The following is a 19,733-nucleotide window of genomic DNA, read 5'->3' on the forward strand; positions in this document are numbered from 1 at the left end:
TCTCATACATAACCTTAGGAATAATTTTACAATGGAAGCCAATCAAGCGAATAAGTTTAATGTAGATCATAATAATTATATGTGTGTGAGGTTTAATTCAAGGTAATAGGATTACGGGTAGGTTATGGTTCTAGAGAGTGAGATGGAAATGATTTGTATAGAACAAAGTCAAATTGAGTGACGCAGATGGGGTAAGAACCATTGTGGGGTAGAGGAACTCTTGCATAGGTTCTACAACTGTTCTTCTTACCCCGGGCCAAATAAAGTATATTTAACTTACCCCACCTGTTTTTTTTGTTTTTTTTTATTTTTTTTATTTTAAGTAATAGGTAATACTTGTTACAAACTCCATACTTCACAATTTGCACCATGTAATATTTGTAATATTATTTCGTGTTGTTTGTAAAAAATACTTGGTTGTATTAGGTTTAAATTACTTTATTAGGGAAAACTTTCATTTTTTTGTATACAATTGTATTATGAATATTATTAATGATTTTTGTGTTGTTAGAAATAGTTGTAGATTTTGTTTCTTTTCTTTTGAGTTCCGATTAATAATAAACGCGTTTCGTGTGCTTTTTATTTTTATTTCACCTGAATAAAACATTTTTTTTAATATCCGATTACACTGCTTGAATAATTCAGTTAGGTTAGGTTGCACTAAACCGTCTGTCACCGTTTTAACGTTCGCAAAATTATATTGTATGGGAAGTTTCATAGTTTTCTGCTGCTTGACGTTGATCAGTCTGTTAATTGTGGTTGGTGCAACTGACCCTTAGTAGTCTGTTCGTTCTGTTACATTTATTATATTTATTTAAATATTATTTAAAGGTAGAGCTCATTTGAATTTAGAACCACACAATACAGAAACATTGAATAGAAATACGCATTACAGAACCGCAATGACAATTAAACTCAAGAGCAGTCAATTCGTAATATTTACATAATTATGGAAAGGTTATATAATGCTAGCCTCTACATTAGACATAAAACCTTGTATCGCAGAAAGTAGACGCTTAATGCAGAGGGCGCCACTGCTGCTACTGCCAAATTCCTGTCAGTCCTTAACCCTCATCCGAGCTGTCAGTTCAAAAATGGCAATCGAATGTCACCCGAGGACCACGCAACTAGGGAATGTAAACCGGTTTTCAATTGTATGGTAAAACCGGTTATTAACCGGTCTCTTTGCTTTGCCTTAAGGTTGACTGGTAGAGAATGCTTTTGGAATTAAGTCAGCCTTTTGTAAGATAAGTTTTTCATTTGTGCAATAATGTTTAAATAAACCGAAATTTCATACAAATAAAAACCGGTTTCCTCCTTTTCGACAACCGACAATGTGGTACCTTTTAGTTGAAAACGACACAATTTGTTCAACCCTTTGATCGCTTTATATCATAAACAAAAACGTCACCCACACGCCAAAGTCACGGGCGCAAAGCTAATTTAAACCTTACTTGAAAGTTTGAAGGTGGCAGCGTACGCTATAACACTTAGGGTGACTGCTGTAGTTATTCGTTTCGCTTGTTTCTTTCTTATTTGTTAATAAAGGCCCATTATAGTGGCCAATAACTATAGCAGTCAAAATATTTAAATCACTACGGTTACACTCACTAGTAGTTTTAGTCGCTTTTTCCGACATGTTTCGGACTCGTCGGGAGTCCTTCCTTAGGCTCGAGTGCCCGCGGCGGCTGTACCCCGTGCACTGCCCCCGCCGCCCGCCTCGTCGCTCGTTGCGCGCGCGCTGATCTAAATATTGCGCTGACCGTAGTGATCTAAATATTTTTAAATATGTCTCACGATAGTTTAATTCCAACTATAGCAGTCACCCTACATATGTGCCATTTTCAACTAAAAGGGTACTTATTGTCGGTTGTCATTAAGGCGCTATGTCCTTAAAGCTTCAATTTGAAATCAACCTTATCGACAACCGACAATGTGGTACCTTTTTAGTTGAAAACGCTCGCGCGCGCGTTTAGTGGCCGAGGCGCTAGATATACTCATTGGCTATGGAGCCTACCTCGATGAGGGTTAAATGAAAACTCAATCTTCTAGGGTCGTGTGTAGGAATTTACATCCGCTTCCCCGAACAATGGTGCATATTGCCAGCAAAATCGAGCTTTGACATTGACAACTGAACTAAACGCTGCTCTGGAGCCCCGTTTTTTATGCGGCAAAGGACTATGCGTCAAAATGGTCCAACAACCAACAGATTTGAGAATTAGGTCATCAGATAGGTATTTCTATGAACTTCACTTGGTTCTAAGGGCACCAAGCGGAATTCCATTGCAGAACTGAGGTATTGGTATAGGCAATAGAGTCCACCGCCGGGCGAGCGCTGCAAACCATTCGCCGCGCTCGCCCGGCGGTGCGCGAACATCTACCCTGCAGCAATTTATTAACTTACTTGGACTCTATGGCCTAGGTAATAAGGGTGACGACATTTTGACTAAAACACCAGTATCTCAGATCTGCAATGAAATTCCGCTTCGTGCCCATAGAACAAAATGAAGTACATATAAATACCTATCTAATGACCTCTCATTTCTGTTGATTTTTGGACCAGGCTCCATACAAAGTTGCCCATGGTCCTTTGGCTGTCATTGTGCTCCCGCACTTGTTATATGACGTTATATAACATTACGTGACAGGGACAACATAATAAAACACAATCAATACTATCATATTTTCTCTGTCACACGATTGTTATATAACAGCCAGTGTAGGACCACCATAAGTTGATATTTACGTTTGGCAATTCGGTTACCATCACTGTGGTGCCATATAGCGCCTTCTAATTAGTGCCAGTTGCACCATCCGCACTTGACAGACTGATCAACGTCCCCCGGCGCGCCTCTTTAACGATCACAAACAGTTGGTGCAACCGACCCTACTGTCAAACGCGGAGGCACGAATTTTTCATAGACTTAATATCTTATACAGTTAAATGTGCCATTTTCAACCAAAAGGGTACTTATTGTCGCTTGTCAGTAAGGCGCTATTTCTATATAGCTTCAATTAGAAATCAACCTATCAACAAGCGACAATGTGGTACCTTTTGGTTGAAAACGTCACAAATAAGCTCTGTTTTTGCTAAAGACCACAGTGTGCTGCCCGACTTATTTTTGACACAATCTAAGACCTATTTATAAGTGTTTTTATAAAGACTATTTTTTATGATAATAGTAGTATCAGTAATCAAAATGAAAATAAGATCACACGAATATGGTATATAGGGCCATCACGTTGTATATTAGGATTCTAATAAGAATCTAGTTGTATTCTTATTATAATGTAGTTTGAACGCTATTAGGATCGTGTATGAAAGGGCTGGCGAGGGCGGGTGCACTTCGCGGACGAACGCACGATGCCATTGTAGTTAAAATCCGTCGCACGCAATATGGGGCATTTTCTATAAAAAGGGACCATATTGTCGATGGCGCTTACGCCATTATAAACGATGCTCCGATATAAATACAACGCCTTGCGACGCTGTGCGGCGTAGGCGCCATCGACAATAAGGTCCCTTTTCATAGATAATGCCCCATATTAGCGTTGCTCATACTATTTTTGTCCGCTCACCCGTGTGCGTGAAACCGCGCCTGCTAGCTATTATTTATACGTCATTATGACGTCGCTGACGTCACTTTGCTAGATGGGAGCCGGCGCCCTAAGAGTGATCCATATACTTAAGGTCAGATAGGAATGGTCGCACATGTCTTTGTATATTCTTACTACGTAAACATGTGTTTTTAATTTAATCTATTTGTTGCGGGTAGTATCAGCCGGATAGTACGTGTCAACTCGTAATTTTTAGGGTTACGTTAATATTAATTACGCGACACCAACCCGATTGGCCTGTGCTAATTAAAACAATTAAATTAAGAAGTATTGTTTTTGATGAATTCAACTCTGTTGCTTGTGCAACTCTGTTGTCTGGCGCTTAAATAAATAAAATAAATATTTGGGGTCAATCTTACGCAGATCGACCTAGCCTCAAACTAAGAAACACTTGTACTATGAGTAGGCGACGATACATACTAATATACATAGATGGCATCCATAACTCAGGAAGAAATATTCGTGAAAAACAATAAATAAATGCCCTTATTTGAACCCGGGTCCTCATGCTTCGTTGGCATGGTCACTACCGACTAGGCTAGGAGGCCGTTAATGGCCGCTTCCAATATGGTGTCAAAAACATTTTTCGTAGTGACGAATACCTATTAATTTAACATTACATCCACAGGTTCCATTATGGAGGCGGCGCAGAACCGGCCATCTTTCCAGACTTACCTGCCCACGGACGCACCAACGCAGCCCCTGCGGCGCCAGGGCTCCTTCACGGGCTCGCAAGGACAAGGTGAGTACAGCTAAACCGAGACCAGGCTCGAACTGGCGTCTTCAGCTTCGCGGCTAACGCCGTAACCTGTACATCGCGGTCACAGCGGACCTTGTCCCAATTTCTCGAGTATATTCAATTTTTGAACGGCTAGGCCCCTTTGACCATACGCTAAGGGCGAACACTATGTACTTGCACTGCATATGCGAATAGCTTTAGAGATTCTGGTCAGTGCCGGCCCGAGTCCTTGATCAGGGTAGAGCGAAATCGGGTTTTGGCGCCCTTCGTTGAAGCTTTTTACCCAAAAGCAAAACGAACCGTATTTTGGGCCCGCGTCACACTTGCGTCTTTTAAAACTTTTTTTTTCTCGTTTGCCATTTTGGCGCCCCCCTTGCTATCCTGGCGCCTAGAGCGGCCGCTCCACTCGCTCTACCCTAGATCCGGCCCTGATTCTGGTATACCGAGAGTTTGGCACAGAAGGCTAGGTCACTTTTTTGTGTAAAGATAATACTTCCCGTAGTGGGGCTGTGGGATACGTGTGGCTCCACATTGGGGTCTAATGGGGTCACACATTGATTAGTGTTTATTGCGGGTTCATATATTTGGTACTTGCGTTTAGTGGCAAATGTATGAACCCGCAATAAACAGTAGTCAATGTGTAAACAGGCTCCAATGTGAAGGCCAGCCACACTTATTGAACTTTCACTTTTAGTTTATAAAATCACAAAATTAAATGTAACCCAACCTAATGATATCTAAAGGATTACTTTAAAAAATGTTTTTTTTTTGATAGGATATTGCAGTGATAATGTAACTTTTCCCAGCAGGCCACGGGCACGCCAACCTCGACCGTCGCGTATCCGAGCCGACGGACGCCGTGGTCACCCGAAGGAGGCCCGAAGACCCCAAACGGCACTCCATGGTCGTGGACACCCCCCGCGAGCCTAAAGACAACAGGCGGAGCCACGACGGACACTCCGTGGGTTGAGGAGATTGTGACACGCCCTGGTATTTTTGCTCTTAAGTTATATAATTTCGGTGGTATCTGCATTAGGCTGATATTACTTTTATATTATTTCGGTGGCAAAACCTTGGTATGTTAAGCGGTTACTTGCAAGTTAAAGTATGTCTCGTGTTGGCGACTCTTTAGAAAACATTATAACACCTTCTGGTTATTTGTTACATATCCAGGCACATAAGCATTAAGCATTCGGTTGCCGCGGTCACCAGAAGGATGCTAGAAAACCCCAAACGGCACTCCATGGTTGTGGATACCCCCGCGAGCCTAAATCGAACAGGTGGACCCATGACGGACAGTCCGTGGGTTAGGAGTTTGTGATACGCCCTGGTTGTTTGTTTGTCAGCCCGGCTGATGTTACTTTCATATCACTTGGGAGCCAGAACCATGAGGTTAACGGTTACTTGCAAGTCCAGCGGTGTAAGAAGCGAGTTGATCGTTTCAAAACTAGTACATTATAACTCCTTCTGGTGAGAATCGGGGTAAATAAACCCTTTTTACGTCGAGGTCAATGAAGGAAAATCAGAATGTGACCAAGACTTTCTCATTACTTGTTGTACAAGTCGCAAATTTCAAGCGCGTTAAAGAAATAAAAAATAAAAACACTTTTCGTTAAGTTTATTTCGTTATCGCAAATCAACTTACGAGCAAAATGGGGGGTGTGGTCTTCATGTTTTTTTTTGTGATAATGAGTTCTCCATGATAACGCTATCTTGATTCCGGAGCATCTCACCACAGGAGTGATAAAACGGGTTGTCATTCAAAATACATTCACTTGAAAAATGATACTAAATCTCTTCGATATTAGATTCATTTTTATTGAAATTTATACATGTGTGTTGTGTGTACACCGAGGCTTAGTACTTATTTTCAATGTTATGTATTTTACTAACAATCTGTATAACGTTTAGCGGGTTAAACACCGTCAGTAAATAATGATGTTATTAATACTGATGGTGCCGCCTCATCATTTATCTTATAAATACCTATAAGTGTGTAGGAGATGTATTGGATATATAAATGTGCACATAACCCTAGTCCTTGTATTACAATAATACGTTGTTAATATATGTTAATCGATATTATTGATTAATAATTCACTTATTATATTGTAATGTAGGTTAAGGCTCACGTATGCGAAAGTTCGTCACATCAATATTATTACGTTAGCAATAATTTATTATTACATTATACTTTCATTTTATGCATTATCTTATTTGTCTGATTACAATTGTCCAAACTATAGTAGTAATGCGTTAATAATATTTCAATATCTTATTATGCGAGTGCTGACAGTACGCATTTTTTTAACTTATGTCACTTAAGTTAATTTTGAATTATGTAATATTCTCTAAAACTACAGTGTCTGTAATCAGACTGTAACTTTGTTCCCTGCAATCTCGATAATTACCATCGATAATAATCTGAAAGTTTCTAAATCCAGAATAGTATTGACATACGAGTATCAATAATAATAATACTGATTGTGCGTATCGTCACAGAATAAATAATAATAATAAAGTTTCGCGTCTATTACGACAGATCTGACCGCTAGGTGGCGCAAGTGCGAGCAGGCGTCCGTTCCGTAGCGATGCGCGGCAACTACTATGGCTAGACACCAAAATTGGTGTGGGCCGCATGTACTTGTAGCGACGCAACGAAATCGCGGAGTGAGCCACGCCTGGTATCGTGGTAGTGTTAAATAACTAATTGAGAAATTGGGTGTAGGCCAAAGAAATGGTTAGGTATTCTAAAGTGGCCCCTGGGATATTTTAAAGGATTGGTTTTATTTTATATTTAATTTTCTTTGGATCCTAATTTTTTTATACAAAGTGGAATCGTATTGTTCTGTGTAAAATCTGCACATATAAGATCTACAAATGCTATGCCATATCCTACATTGAGTATTTTTTTCTTTAGGTACTTTAACAGATACTTTACTGATTATAAATAACTTACTTTTTTATGCCTCCAGAGATTTCTATTGGCGTATTTAGGGAGTGTACCAAAAGTAGAATAAACACGTCATGTTTCTTGCATATTAGTACGTAATACCCTAGAGTTAAGGTATAATACTGTAGCATGGCATGGTCTGCATCCCTTACTCTCATTGCTTATATCAATGCATGAATGCGGGAGGGGAAAATGTGGTATGCTAGCGACATTAACTCCATACAAAAATAACTATGTAACCTTTAAAGTCCTTATAACTAAAATATCTTACTATATTTTAATCAATAAGTGGCGGGCAGCATTATATTATGTTCTGTAGTTATTTACTGTTCTATATTTATTATATCTTGATGATATAATTTAAGTTAACCCCTTTGCAGTTCTGTAGATTCCTCACGTCTGTATGTATATCATGTATATGTAAAATGCATCGTTTGTTCTAATGATTAAGATTAAAATTGGTATCCAAACAATCTTCTAGAAATTAATCGAAAAAAAAAATAGGGACCTAAAGTAACTTTTATTTAACGATATTGAAATGATAATACTATATTTAATAATTATATATAATATATTTAATAATTATATTCGCTATTATAATTAAATTTAATTAATGTCAATTGATGATTTGCTGATTGTATTATGAAAACCGCATGTCGAAGTGAAAATATGTTATTTTCTTCGATTTAGCGGCACTTGCACCATCTCACTAAACCGGGGTTAACCGGTTAAACCTGAAGTTGCCATGGTTACCAGTACAACTTGACACTGGATTATCGGTTTAACCGGTGCGAAGTGTCTTCGACCCCGTAGTATACAGGCTGTTTATATTATACGAGTAAATACTCTGTATATATTTCAGGGACGGACGGACACTATGTGAAGGGTACACGGAAAGAACATGTCTAGTCAATTAAGTAACATTTTGAGTAACGGTTTTAAAATTTGGAACCATGTCAAAATGTATGGTTATTCCGTGACCAGTTTTTTTTTAACAAAAAAAAGTTGTGTTACATATATTATACACTGGTAGCAAAAGATATTACCAATAGTTCATTAAGAGCTCTGCATTTTGAGATGAAAATGTCATTTTCCGAAAAAAGTGACTAGACATGTTCTTTCCGTGTACCCTTCATGTAGACACCTAAGACCATAACAATATTAAATCGTGTTAGTAGTAGGTTTAATACTAGGATTAAAGGCAAGCTGTGTAATTCTTAACTCTGTAAGTACAGTGGGACAAAGATTATGTTGAGCATTTCAGCTCTTTTCAACAGACTTCAGAAAAAGGAGGTTATTCATTCGAGCGTGTTTTTTTTAATTATACAGACTACTGCATCTCTGCAAAAATACCTTCAGAGACGCAATTATAAAAGCGTAAGGTGACCGATATATCTGATGGCGTTATAAGCGTTTATTATACATACCAAATACATACTATTGTAACGCGAACTTTCTCAAATAGATCAAAGGCTATGTTAGTTTCACATGGAGGCTACTAGATGGCGCTAGTAGGCCACGAATTTGATATAAAAATTAAATATATTTTATCTTTCCCGTAGCTTTAAAATTCCAAAACCTTGTGTAACTTGTGTTATGTGTGGACTAGTTTTTTATACAAACATAACGAATGTGCAAATCAAGATGAATGTAAAATAGGAAATAGCCAATTCCTATAAAAATTGTAGTTCAATGTGCCTCCACGAGATGGTGTTAGTAGCTCGCAATGTTTTGAACTTAATTCCTGTCTTTGAAGCTTTAAAATTATTAAATGAAGCATTTCGTAGTACAATCGCCATCAGATATATCGGAGTTCCCAAGGTGCTCACAAATATCTGAACACGCACTCTAACGCCTTGACAAAGAGGCGTGTTCAGATATTTGTGAGAGCCTTGACCGCTCAGATATATCTGATGGCGACTGTACAAGGCTTATTTGTAACCGCTGCCATATAACGTGTCTCACCTCTTCATATCGCCTTAGTTTTTAATTTTACCAAATTGATGTAAAAATGTAGCTATCGAGTACATAAAAATTCCATCCAATTTGATTTGTTTTTTTTTTATGTTAATGTTAAAGTATTTCGAAATATGTAGCTGCAAGATAATGTTATAATTCTATAGTTTAACTCACGGCTATCGGTCTTCGTGACATGTCGTCGTATTTTTTACTTCTTATCTGAAACACCCGAAACTTTCGAAATATGTCTTCAAAAGCAAAATGAATTAAAAATATTAAGGACTGTTTTATCTTCCTATAGCTATCCTGACTTCACTTTCTCTGACCTCGTGTTTTAAGGGGCCCACTGACTATCAGTCCGCCGGACGATATCGGCCTGTTAGTTGTTCGGAACTGTCAAATTTTTGTTCTAACTGACAGGCCTATATCGTCCGGCGCACTGATAGTCAGTGGGCCCCTTTACTCGTAATTTTTTCTACTTTTTGGTATTTCGCTAGGGTTTTTTGATTGTTTAATTATTACAAAAATCAACTTTATTTAAATGTAAGGTTGATCTCATTTAGCGTAATATTAAAGAACGTTCTCGAATAACTTAGGCCCTCTGTTGCGGAGTAGCAGAACTTCTGTAAAACTATGCGACGCTAGATGGGACGCTTATATCATCAAAAATAAAAATCGTAGATGCAATTTCGACATAATTTCCTTTACTGTAAAGTTCAAATTATTGTAATCGGCGAGGGCTCATAATCTATTTAAAAAAAAATGGCCAATCATCGGTTTAGAATCTAGATAGCGTTGTTTGTATTTGTGTTTGTATGTCGCCAACACGCACACTACGCGTGTTGGCGACATTGGTTTCCATACTAATCCAGGCTCAGGCCGCTTCCTGACAGGACGCGGCGCGCTCTTCCTTTTTTCCGTGCTTGTTGGAATAGAGGATATTACTGCAATATTCTGTCACCAGAGTCAAAGATAGATATAACTCCGTAATAGATGGATACAGTCTAAGGAAAAAACCTGCCTCGAAAATCACGAAAATTTGATTCTCGATCAGATGGCGCCACTAGTTTTGGCAAACTCTCGTATAGAGGGCGTTGACTTTTTCGCTTGTTATTTATAATTTAAACGCATACCAGTGAAAGAACATGGGTCAAAATCATATAAAAATAATTAATGCAAATAAAAAAATCATTTATCCATATTTAAATACATTTTAACGTATTTTTATAAATCTTCATTTTTAGTTTTAAAGTATGTCGATAGATGGCAGTGAATTTACAGTGGTTACAAAATTTACTATGACAGTACCGCTCTATCTTATTATATCCTCATTGCCAGAGTGCAGCAATAGCTTTTTTAGTAAACCATAGAGTAACATACATACTGTACCATTAACAAGTTTAGAGATAATAAAATATTGATGCATCAAGGCGGTTTGTTTACAGAGGACCTACAGGGAAACGCGAATCCGTATCTTCGCTATCTGCCTCTTTATCGCAAGTGACAGAGATGTTACATAACTAAATTTCGATTTTCTTGTTTCGCGATAGACTCAGATTGTGGTAGTGGCGCCCCCTACGCAGCGTTTCGCGTAATATTCTCTGTTCACAAAGGTTGATATTGGGTTGTAGCCGCGCGAGTCAGTTGACCTCTTTGGCGGTCAAAATGTATTTTTTGCCATCACTAACATTTACGTGAGTTAAATTGTAGTTTTAGAATAGTGTTAGCGTATTTAAATTGAACTAGACAGTGTAGCTTTGTCACATTTGATATTGTGGAACAGTACAAACAGTATACAAATTACATGAGCTTAATAAACATTTGTAAGCTAGCCGATTAGTTATATGGTAGAATGCATAGCGCGTATTATTTGCCTTATAACACTGGTTTTTACAGGATTGTGAGGTAACCTTTTGGACTTAAATTACGCGTAAAGTTGTCATGTGTAACTTACGAGCGGCGTTTAGCGTTCACCTTTGACCGTTACGTGTAAGGATATAATGAGGGCTATCGTTTTTTTGCTCACCAGTTGGCGCCTCTGTTGATGGTGGTCCAAAAGACAATAGAACAGCTGTCAGTCATTGAAGTGACAAGTGACATTTGACATTTCGAACTATGGAAAAGACCACCATCTACACTAGCGCCCCTAGCAGCGAATTCATACGCGTTAGCCCTCATTAGCTAAGCGTCAAGTATCCTTAACATACAAATGCCATTTTCACACATTCCAGTAAAAATGCGTGTAATATATTTAAAATTATTTATACGAATACCGTTTTGCCGTCGAAAAGTTTCCAGAATTTCGAAATTTACACATTGATTTCAAATTTCGGAAAATTCGCATAATTTTGTATGGGGATAGTAATTTTTCGTTTCCAAAATGAAAGTTAACTTAATCTCGTTTGAAATTTATTATTATTTACAATGCAGGGACTTAATCGCTTAAAATAAGTTTTAAATTTACCACCGACGTTTCGAGGACGGCGTTGTCTTGCGCGCCTAGAAGATGTTGATGTCAACTTTAGCCAGTCTTCTCCGAGACCACGGGGACAACGCCGTCCTCGAAACGTCGGAGGTAAATTTAGAACTTATTTTACGCGATTAAGTCTCGTCGTTGTGAATAATAATGAGTAAAAATCGTGAAAGTTTAAATCAGTCATGAAACTTTCCTGAAATATCCGATAATTTTAAAAATTTCCAAAATTTTTAAAACTCCTCAATTGGCACATTTGTATTTACTAACACTCACAAGTAGAAATGTTTTTGCGTAGCGTACTTATGATTATGTAAATTATGTCTTATGAAAATTGTATTATTTTGAGATTTGGCTTTTACTAAATTGCCTACCTATTACTCTTGGAGACTAAGTGATCTCTATATGATATTATTATTGCACTGAATATTAGTATTGATTAATTAATAATTCGTTTGCTTTTTGTGATTGTATTTATTGGTAAAAACTGGCCGCAACTGGTAACAATTGTGCAAAATATTTGCAATACGAATGCGCTTAAAAATAACTTGACATTGTGATTAGATTTGAGTGTGACAAGATCTTGTTGTAAAGCTGATATTTTAATTACACATAAAAAATGTATAATTTCGTATGTGTATAATAAAAACCTCACGAATTGACGTTTACTTTGAAAAATGTATAATGGAGTATATTAAAAAACGGCGAATTTGCTGCACTAAATGAGCGTTTCTTTTTTTGCCATTTTTTATGTGACTTTTTTGCCACTATTTCTACTCAGAATCACGAGCTCTTTCGATCTTAATGGGATAAAAAAATGTCCAAAGGTTTTTTCCTATTGTGTTACCATTTCCCCATATTTAACAGAATATATCCTTACAACTTTGTATGGCGGAAAGACAAGACGGAGAGTTTGAAAAATGTATGGACATTTTGGGACACTTTTTTTCTTCTTTAAGGATGAAAAGGGCTCGTAATCCTGACTAGAAATAACACAAAAGTGGCAAAAAAAGGTCACATAAAAAACGGCAAAAAAGAAACGCTCAAATTACATTTTACCATGCGCATACCTTTTTGCTATACCCAGTTAACCTACAAGTCTACACAATGTCCAACTGTGTCCAAAGTTTCGGCTAAGTTTAATACCCTATTTATGATTTGTGTTTTACTTTAATAATAAGTCTCGTGAATCGGTTATTTTTGAATACCCCAGTAATATGTTAAATGTCAAACAAGCGTTAAAATATTCTGGTAAACTTTAGTTCTACAAATCAGTCAACATATTCGATATACTTATTTCAAAATGTAACCGTGAGGCGTAACTTGTGCGGTATTTGATCTTTAAAAATATTATCATTATTCGATATAACTAAAGGTGCATTTCACCATCAAACCAAGATAATATTTTTAGGGTTCGAATGCTCCTTCTAGGGATCGCTTGATACGTTATAATAGTAAGATATATATACGTATAACTTTATAAGTATGCAAAAACATTAGACTATGACGTTAGAGTGAGCTGTATTCACTGAAAAGTGTTGTTTTAGTGTCTTTATGGAAATAAACATTTTACAAATATTAGTTTTTTTATTCTTAATAAATGATATGGCGTGGATTATCTGTGGCTAAAAAATGTATGTACAATCAGCAGCAGTTGTTAAGCGGGTGAGGTGTTCCAAATTACTTTGACACGCTCTTATTCTCTTAACAATAAAGTCGTGTCAAGATCGTTTTGAACACCTCGCCCGCTTAGCAACTTCTGCTGCTGACTGATCTTACCTTCCTAAAGCAATGTGAAAAAATAAAAACCGGCCAAGTGCGAGTCGGACTCGCGCACCGAGGGTTCTACTTTTTAGTATTTATTGTTATAGCGGCAACAGAAATACATCATCTGTAAAAAATTCAACTGTCTAGCTATCGTGGTTCATGAGATACAGCCTGGTGTGGTGACAGACAGACGGACAGTAATAGGGTCCCGTTTTTACCCTTTGGGTACGGAACCCTAAAAATGGCTTATTATAATAGTAATACAAACTAGTCGTACCTAGCTATAAGAATACATGCTTATACCCTTTATAGGGTGCCATGTGATTCTGTTTTTATTGTAGCAACTATGCACCATTTGAAAATAGTGTGAGTAAAAGTTTTGTATGTAATAGTCGTAATTATAACAGCAAGTTAACAAACATGAAAACGACGACAGCGCTCGACATCTAGCGGCGAGTATAAAACATGGGGCCATTGTGTAGCGACATCTATCGTGGAGTAGTTGAACTTAAAAATACACTACAGGACTAGATGGCGCTAGTAGTAGCTTGCAAATGCAATACGCAAATGAATTGTTTAGGGTTCAGCCAGCTGAGTTAAGAAAAAATCATAGCGCTTTTTAGGGTTCCGTTCCGCCAAATTTAAAAAATGTAGGCGCGAAGGGATATCGTCCCATAGAAAATTTTAAACTTAAATTTCGCGCCTTTCTCTACTGACAAGATTTGCTTGACCAACTATTTCTGTTGCCGCTATAACAACAAATACTAAAAAGTAGGGAACCTTCGGTGGGCGAGTCCGACTCGTAATTATCTTGTTTTTTAGATCGATATAATTTGTCTTATCTGTATCGCCGACTGTAACTCCTTAAGTGACGACCGTTTTCTCTTGCTGTGTGAAGTGAAAACTGTAGGTTAAGTACCTACGTGTTTATTTGACATGTTTTATAATTGACATATGCGTTACCTTAAATGGACATTTTTACTGACTTCCAAAAATGGAGGATGTGTGCGCATTTTTTACTAGTTAGACCAAGAAAAGTCTGCAACGATTTTGATAGCACACGCAGTGCAAGTGTTATTTTAAACGTCAAACTTGTATGTCATTATGACGTATAAATAACACTTGCACTGCTTATGCTATCAAAGTCATTACAGACTTTTCTTGGTCTAAGTTCTAGTTTAGTTTAGAAAGTCGACTGACTGAACTGTTTTTATTTACCGAGATTTGGATAGATAATTGTCAATTTACTAAGTGCCGTGTTTGGCGCCATAAAACTTGTAATGAGAAAAACAGGAAAATGGGAGGTTTACGATAAAATTCATCATAAATACTATTGGGCCTAAACCGGCGAGAGTGTATGAGGAATGTTATGAAAGTGAAGGAAGCGAAAGAGGTATGTCAGGATCGTAGCAAGTGGAAATCCGTGGTCTCTGCCTACCCCTCCGGGAAATAGGCGCGTGATTATATGTATGTATGTAAATACTATTGGTTAACGGCTTCAAACACTACACAACACAGCAACACCATAGCTGATAGCTGTCCAAACACATTGTGTGTCGCTAGGGAATAAATGCAATGCCGCATGAGGGATTAAAATGGGGCATTTTCTATGAAAAGGAACCTTCTTGTCGATGGCGCTTACGCCGCACAGCGTCGCGCGGCATTGTATTTATTTCGGAGCATCGTTTATAATGGCGTAAGCGCCATCGACAATAAGGTCCCTTTTTATAGAAAATGCCACAAATGTTATTCTCAGTCCTAGTTCTATAGACCTAGAATATATTATGCTGACGTGATCGACATCAAAATCGAAGTGAGTTGTTAAGATTTAGTGGAAAATCGTTTTTTCCCGAAATGGAAAATGTATGAAAAAAGTGCCTGTTGTCAGCTATATTCTTCCCTCTTAACTCGCTCTTTAACAAGAGCGATACAAAAATACAAGTAATGATTCACGTTACTGGTATACAATATACAGATAGAAACAATGATCAGCTATTGTACAAATTACGTCAACACATTAATAGCGAGATCTAAATGACACGCAGCGCCATCTATCGGCGAATAAAGAGAACAATCAAATATTATTTAGAGGTTGCTCAAAATAAAGCAATTCTGCCATACTAAAATGTATGAAATACAATACAATACATTACAAATACAAATAATTTATTGAAAAAAGTATTGTACAGAAGAGGTTTATCTTAAAGAGTAGAGGAAAGTGGGTTACAAAAAAAATACCTGGAGGCGTTTTAATGATTTTATTACATTTCTCCTTATTTCGTTACAACAACTAAATAACAGGGGATTCGTTTTTAGGTATTTATTTTAAGATTAGTTTTATTTATTTTTAGATTTAGTTTTTTATGTTTTATATGTATTTCTAATTGATATTAAACTTTTACATTTACTAAATAACACATTTTAAATAATAAAATGTAACAGATAATAAGGCAAATCAAATTTTTACAAAAGGTTTTATCAAAACAGCTTTGTACCGATTTTCGTGTATAATTTTATCTATCTCATGAGATAACACATAAACCGACCATTTTGTTATTTTTGGATTAATGTGTTTTTTATATTATATGACATATCAAATGTTAAGCGACCAGTAAATAATGAGCAAATTAGTCAAAATTTGGCACATAGATTACTAAAAAGGAAGGGTCGGAAGTCTTTATTATTCACTGGTCTGACTTTACCAAATTTTATAAATCCAATATTAATACCGTAGTAGCCATATTGCCTATCACGCAATCACTTTCTCGATAACACCGAGCAATTTATTACCTTATATAATTTAAGTACTTAATATTATTGTCTAAATAAAAGAGCTTAGCTACGTTCTCTTATTAAGCAATGTTATTGTTGGGTTACTAATTAGTAATTATGGACTTCTTAGGTACCAGCAAGTGGAGCCTATATAAACACCGCGAAATCACCACACACATATTATTTGGAAAATATAATTGATTTTCCTTTGTTTTACATTTTAAGTAAAAGAAAAAGTTTCAGTGTAACCTCAACCTATCTAAGCTTTTCATTCATAACTTGCTAAAAATGATGGGGGCGCCACTAGCACAAACTGTAAACAAACCGCCTCGATGCATCAATGTTATATTTATTCGTAACAAATAAGCTGCGAAAACTTGTCAAAAAACTGTTTAAGGAATTTTCTTGATGGAATTTTCTAATACCACCTGGAGGGAAATTAGGTACTCTAAATAATGCAGATATCAAATTTCACATAAAAAATAAAACAAAACTGCAATCAAAGATTTTTAAAAATACGCTTCCCTCATCCATCCAGAAATCGAACCGGCTAAAATAAAATAAAAAAACCGGCCAAGTGCGATACGGACTCGCGCACGAAGGGTTCCGTAATTTTACACAAAAAACGGCAAAAAAATCACGTTTGTTGTATTCCCATACAACCTTAAATATTTATTTTATTCTGTTTTTAGTATTTGTTGTTATAGCGGCAACAGAAATACCTACATCATCTGTGAAAATTTCATCTGTTTAGCTATCACGGTTCATGAGATACAGCCTAAAGACAGACAGACAGACAGACAGCGGAGTCCTAGTAATAGGATCCCGTTTTTACCCTTTGGTTACGGAACCCTATAGATAGGTTAGGATAATTATAATGTCCTTATCTAAATAAGTTCTTGAATTACGAGAAAGATAATTCATTGTGATCACTGGAGCAATTGAGTATCCTTGTTTTTCAAGCTTTTCCTGTTATTTAATTTAGGTACCATGTTAGAGTGATTCGATCCTTAAGCGAGGTTTAGACTAGCAAGAACTTGCATGCAATTTTCATTACATTGCGGTATCTGATCAAACTTTTGAATGCAGTTTACCTCAGTAGTTGGCAATGTAACGCAAATTGCGTGCAAGTTCTTGCTAGTCTAAACCTCGCTTTATGATTGTCCTTTTCGCTTCGCTTTCGCTCGGTCAATAAGTAATTACAAGCCGGAGCCGGACTTTTTGTAGTGTAGGTAGATATAAATACATTAATAAACGCTTGACAGCGCGGGTAGACCTAAGACTCATTCTTGCAATATATGAAGATTCCTAACGGTTGTGTTTCCTTGTGCTCCGCTAATATAAATATCCCGAGGGATTTACTGGGGACTTTACACTTTTCTTTCCTCACGTGTAGGAATGTTCCTCTGAAAAATAGGCAACCCTGTACTCCCTGTAGAGAGTATAGAGGGCGCAAAAGTTCGCGCTCCGAAAGTCCCCGTTTTTTGCGTCACTTCCGTTCACACGGCGCACATCTGCGCGCGCACCTGCCACGACACATGCCCGTGCGCAGGTTACTTACAGAATCTCATATCTAGCTCACAATAATATAAACATAGGTAATGACGAGATATAATGGTGCACTAACGCCATCTCTGTGTACATAGACGAATTATATATGTATGAGCAAAGATAGATACCGCTTCTTATTATAACCTCTTTGGTATGAGTTGACAAGGTTCCATGAATCTATATCTATGGATTTGCTACGTTGTAGTAAAATACAAGTACAGTCGCCATCAGATATATCGGAGCGGCCAAAGCGCTCACAAATATCTGAACACGCCTCTATTGTCAGGGCGTTAGAGTGCGTGTTCAGATATTTCTGAGCACCTCGGCCGCTCCGATATATCTGATGGCGACTGTACTACGAAATGCTTCATTCCATAATTGTAAAGCTTCAAAGACAGGAATAGGCTAGATGACCAATTTTCATTAATGGTATCAATCGATCGGGTTTATTTTTAGGATCAAATGTCTATATGGGACCCATTACATTAAAGCTATACAAAATCCGACAGTCGTACTTCACTCGCGAAACGCTCCAAACAAAACGATAAGTGAACGTGACGTCAAGTTCACTGAGAGCCCATTTCGAATGTATGGACAAAATAAGAAAATTGCGTTTTTGTCGGTGAAATATTGCGTCTATGTATATAGTTGCAGTACAATCTTTTTTTGGATAAAATGTAAGGAATCGAATGGTACTCTTACTTTTTCCTTTTTGGAAGTTGAAAAATTACTTAAATTTTGAAACTTTCAGGTCCTGTATTTTTGTATTATTTCCATATATTATTTTAATATCTACATTATTATGATAAATTGCTCATTTGCTATCTATGTTACTAGATTTTGTTATACAATTTAACATGTGTCATCATCCCTATTAAGTTTAAAACATTGCCGACTAACACCATCTCGTGGAGGCACATTGAACTACAGTTTTTATTGGAATTGGCTATTTCCTATTTTACATTAATCTTGATTTGCACATTCGTTATGTTTGCATAAAAACTAGTCAACATATAACACAAGTTACACAAGGTTTTGGAATTTTAAAGCTACGGGAAAGATAAAATATGTCAAAATTTTACATCAAAATCGTGGCCTACTAGCGCCATCTAGTAGCTTCCAAGTGAACTAAACATAGCCTATGATCATGCTATGATCTATTTGAGAAAGTTTGCGGTACAATAGTATGTATAATAAACGCTTATGTTTTCATACATATGTATAGTATGGCGTTCCTAAAGCTAGCCATACACACTAGGGTATGCCTGCGCTGTTTTGTCTATACATACAGTTCACCTGCACAGGTGCGTGCGTGCGGTTTTACTTAAGAATAGACAAAGGATAAGCCATTCGGGGCCAGCTACAAATCGAACGACTATAAAGAGGAGCGTTATGTGGCATTGGCATTCGACTGTGCAGTTTATTAGCCTGCTTTATCTGTGCAGTTGAACTGTACAGGCATACCATATAGACCGCGGGCCAGAAACAGATTTCCATGACCAATCGCCTCCCGGGCGAAAACTCGTATCTCGTATCATAGGCTATGTTAACGGCTATGAATGATGAACCCTCGTAAACGTCAGCTGCCGCTCCGTTGGTGGGTTGAGGAATGGCAGCAAATAAATTATAAAAAAAAGTCATCGCGTCCCGCTTGATACTTTGTCAGATGATAGTTTAGATGCTATTGTGAATAAACAAAATCGTCAGCGGATTGTATCGCTTTGGAAAGACCGTCAGCTGGTCACATGAACATGTAAAAAAGAAAATTCTTTTCAGTCATCGGCGTCATCGCCTCCCGCGTTTGATACTTTGTCAGATGATAGTTTAGATGCTATTGTTAATAAAACAAATCGTCAGCCGGTTGTATTGCGGTGGAAAGACCGTGTTACGCGTTTCGGTGG

The 19,733-nt window shown here is 37.2% G+C and overlaps 1 protein-coding gene across 1 annotated transcript in view; it reads left to right on the forward strand.

The window, feature by feature from the left end:
• The window catches only part of LOC134753792 (uncharacterized), a 102,678-nt gene extending 93,038 nt beyond the window's left edge, over nucleotides 1-9,640 (forward strand). The window contains exons 41-42 of the mRNA XM_063689733.1: nucleotides 4,247-4,360; nucleotides 5,164-9,640. Of these exons, the coding sequence (XP_063545803.1) occupies nucleotides 4,247-4,360; nucleotides 5,164-5,327 (278 nt within the window). The 3' untranslated portion in view covers nucleotides 5,328-9,640. The remainder of the gene's footprint in view (nucleotides 1-4,246; nucleotides 4,361-5,163) is intronic.
• Nucleotides 9,641-19,733: the final 10,093 nt, after the last annotated feature.

This window comes from Cydia strobilella, chromosome Z (genome assembly GCF_947568885.1).
Source record: "Cydia strobilella chromosome Z, ilCydStro3.1, whole genome shotgun sequence".
NCBI lineage: Eukaryota > Metazoa > Arthropoda > Insecta > Lepidoptera > Tortricidae > Cydia > Cydia strobilella.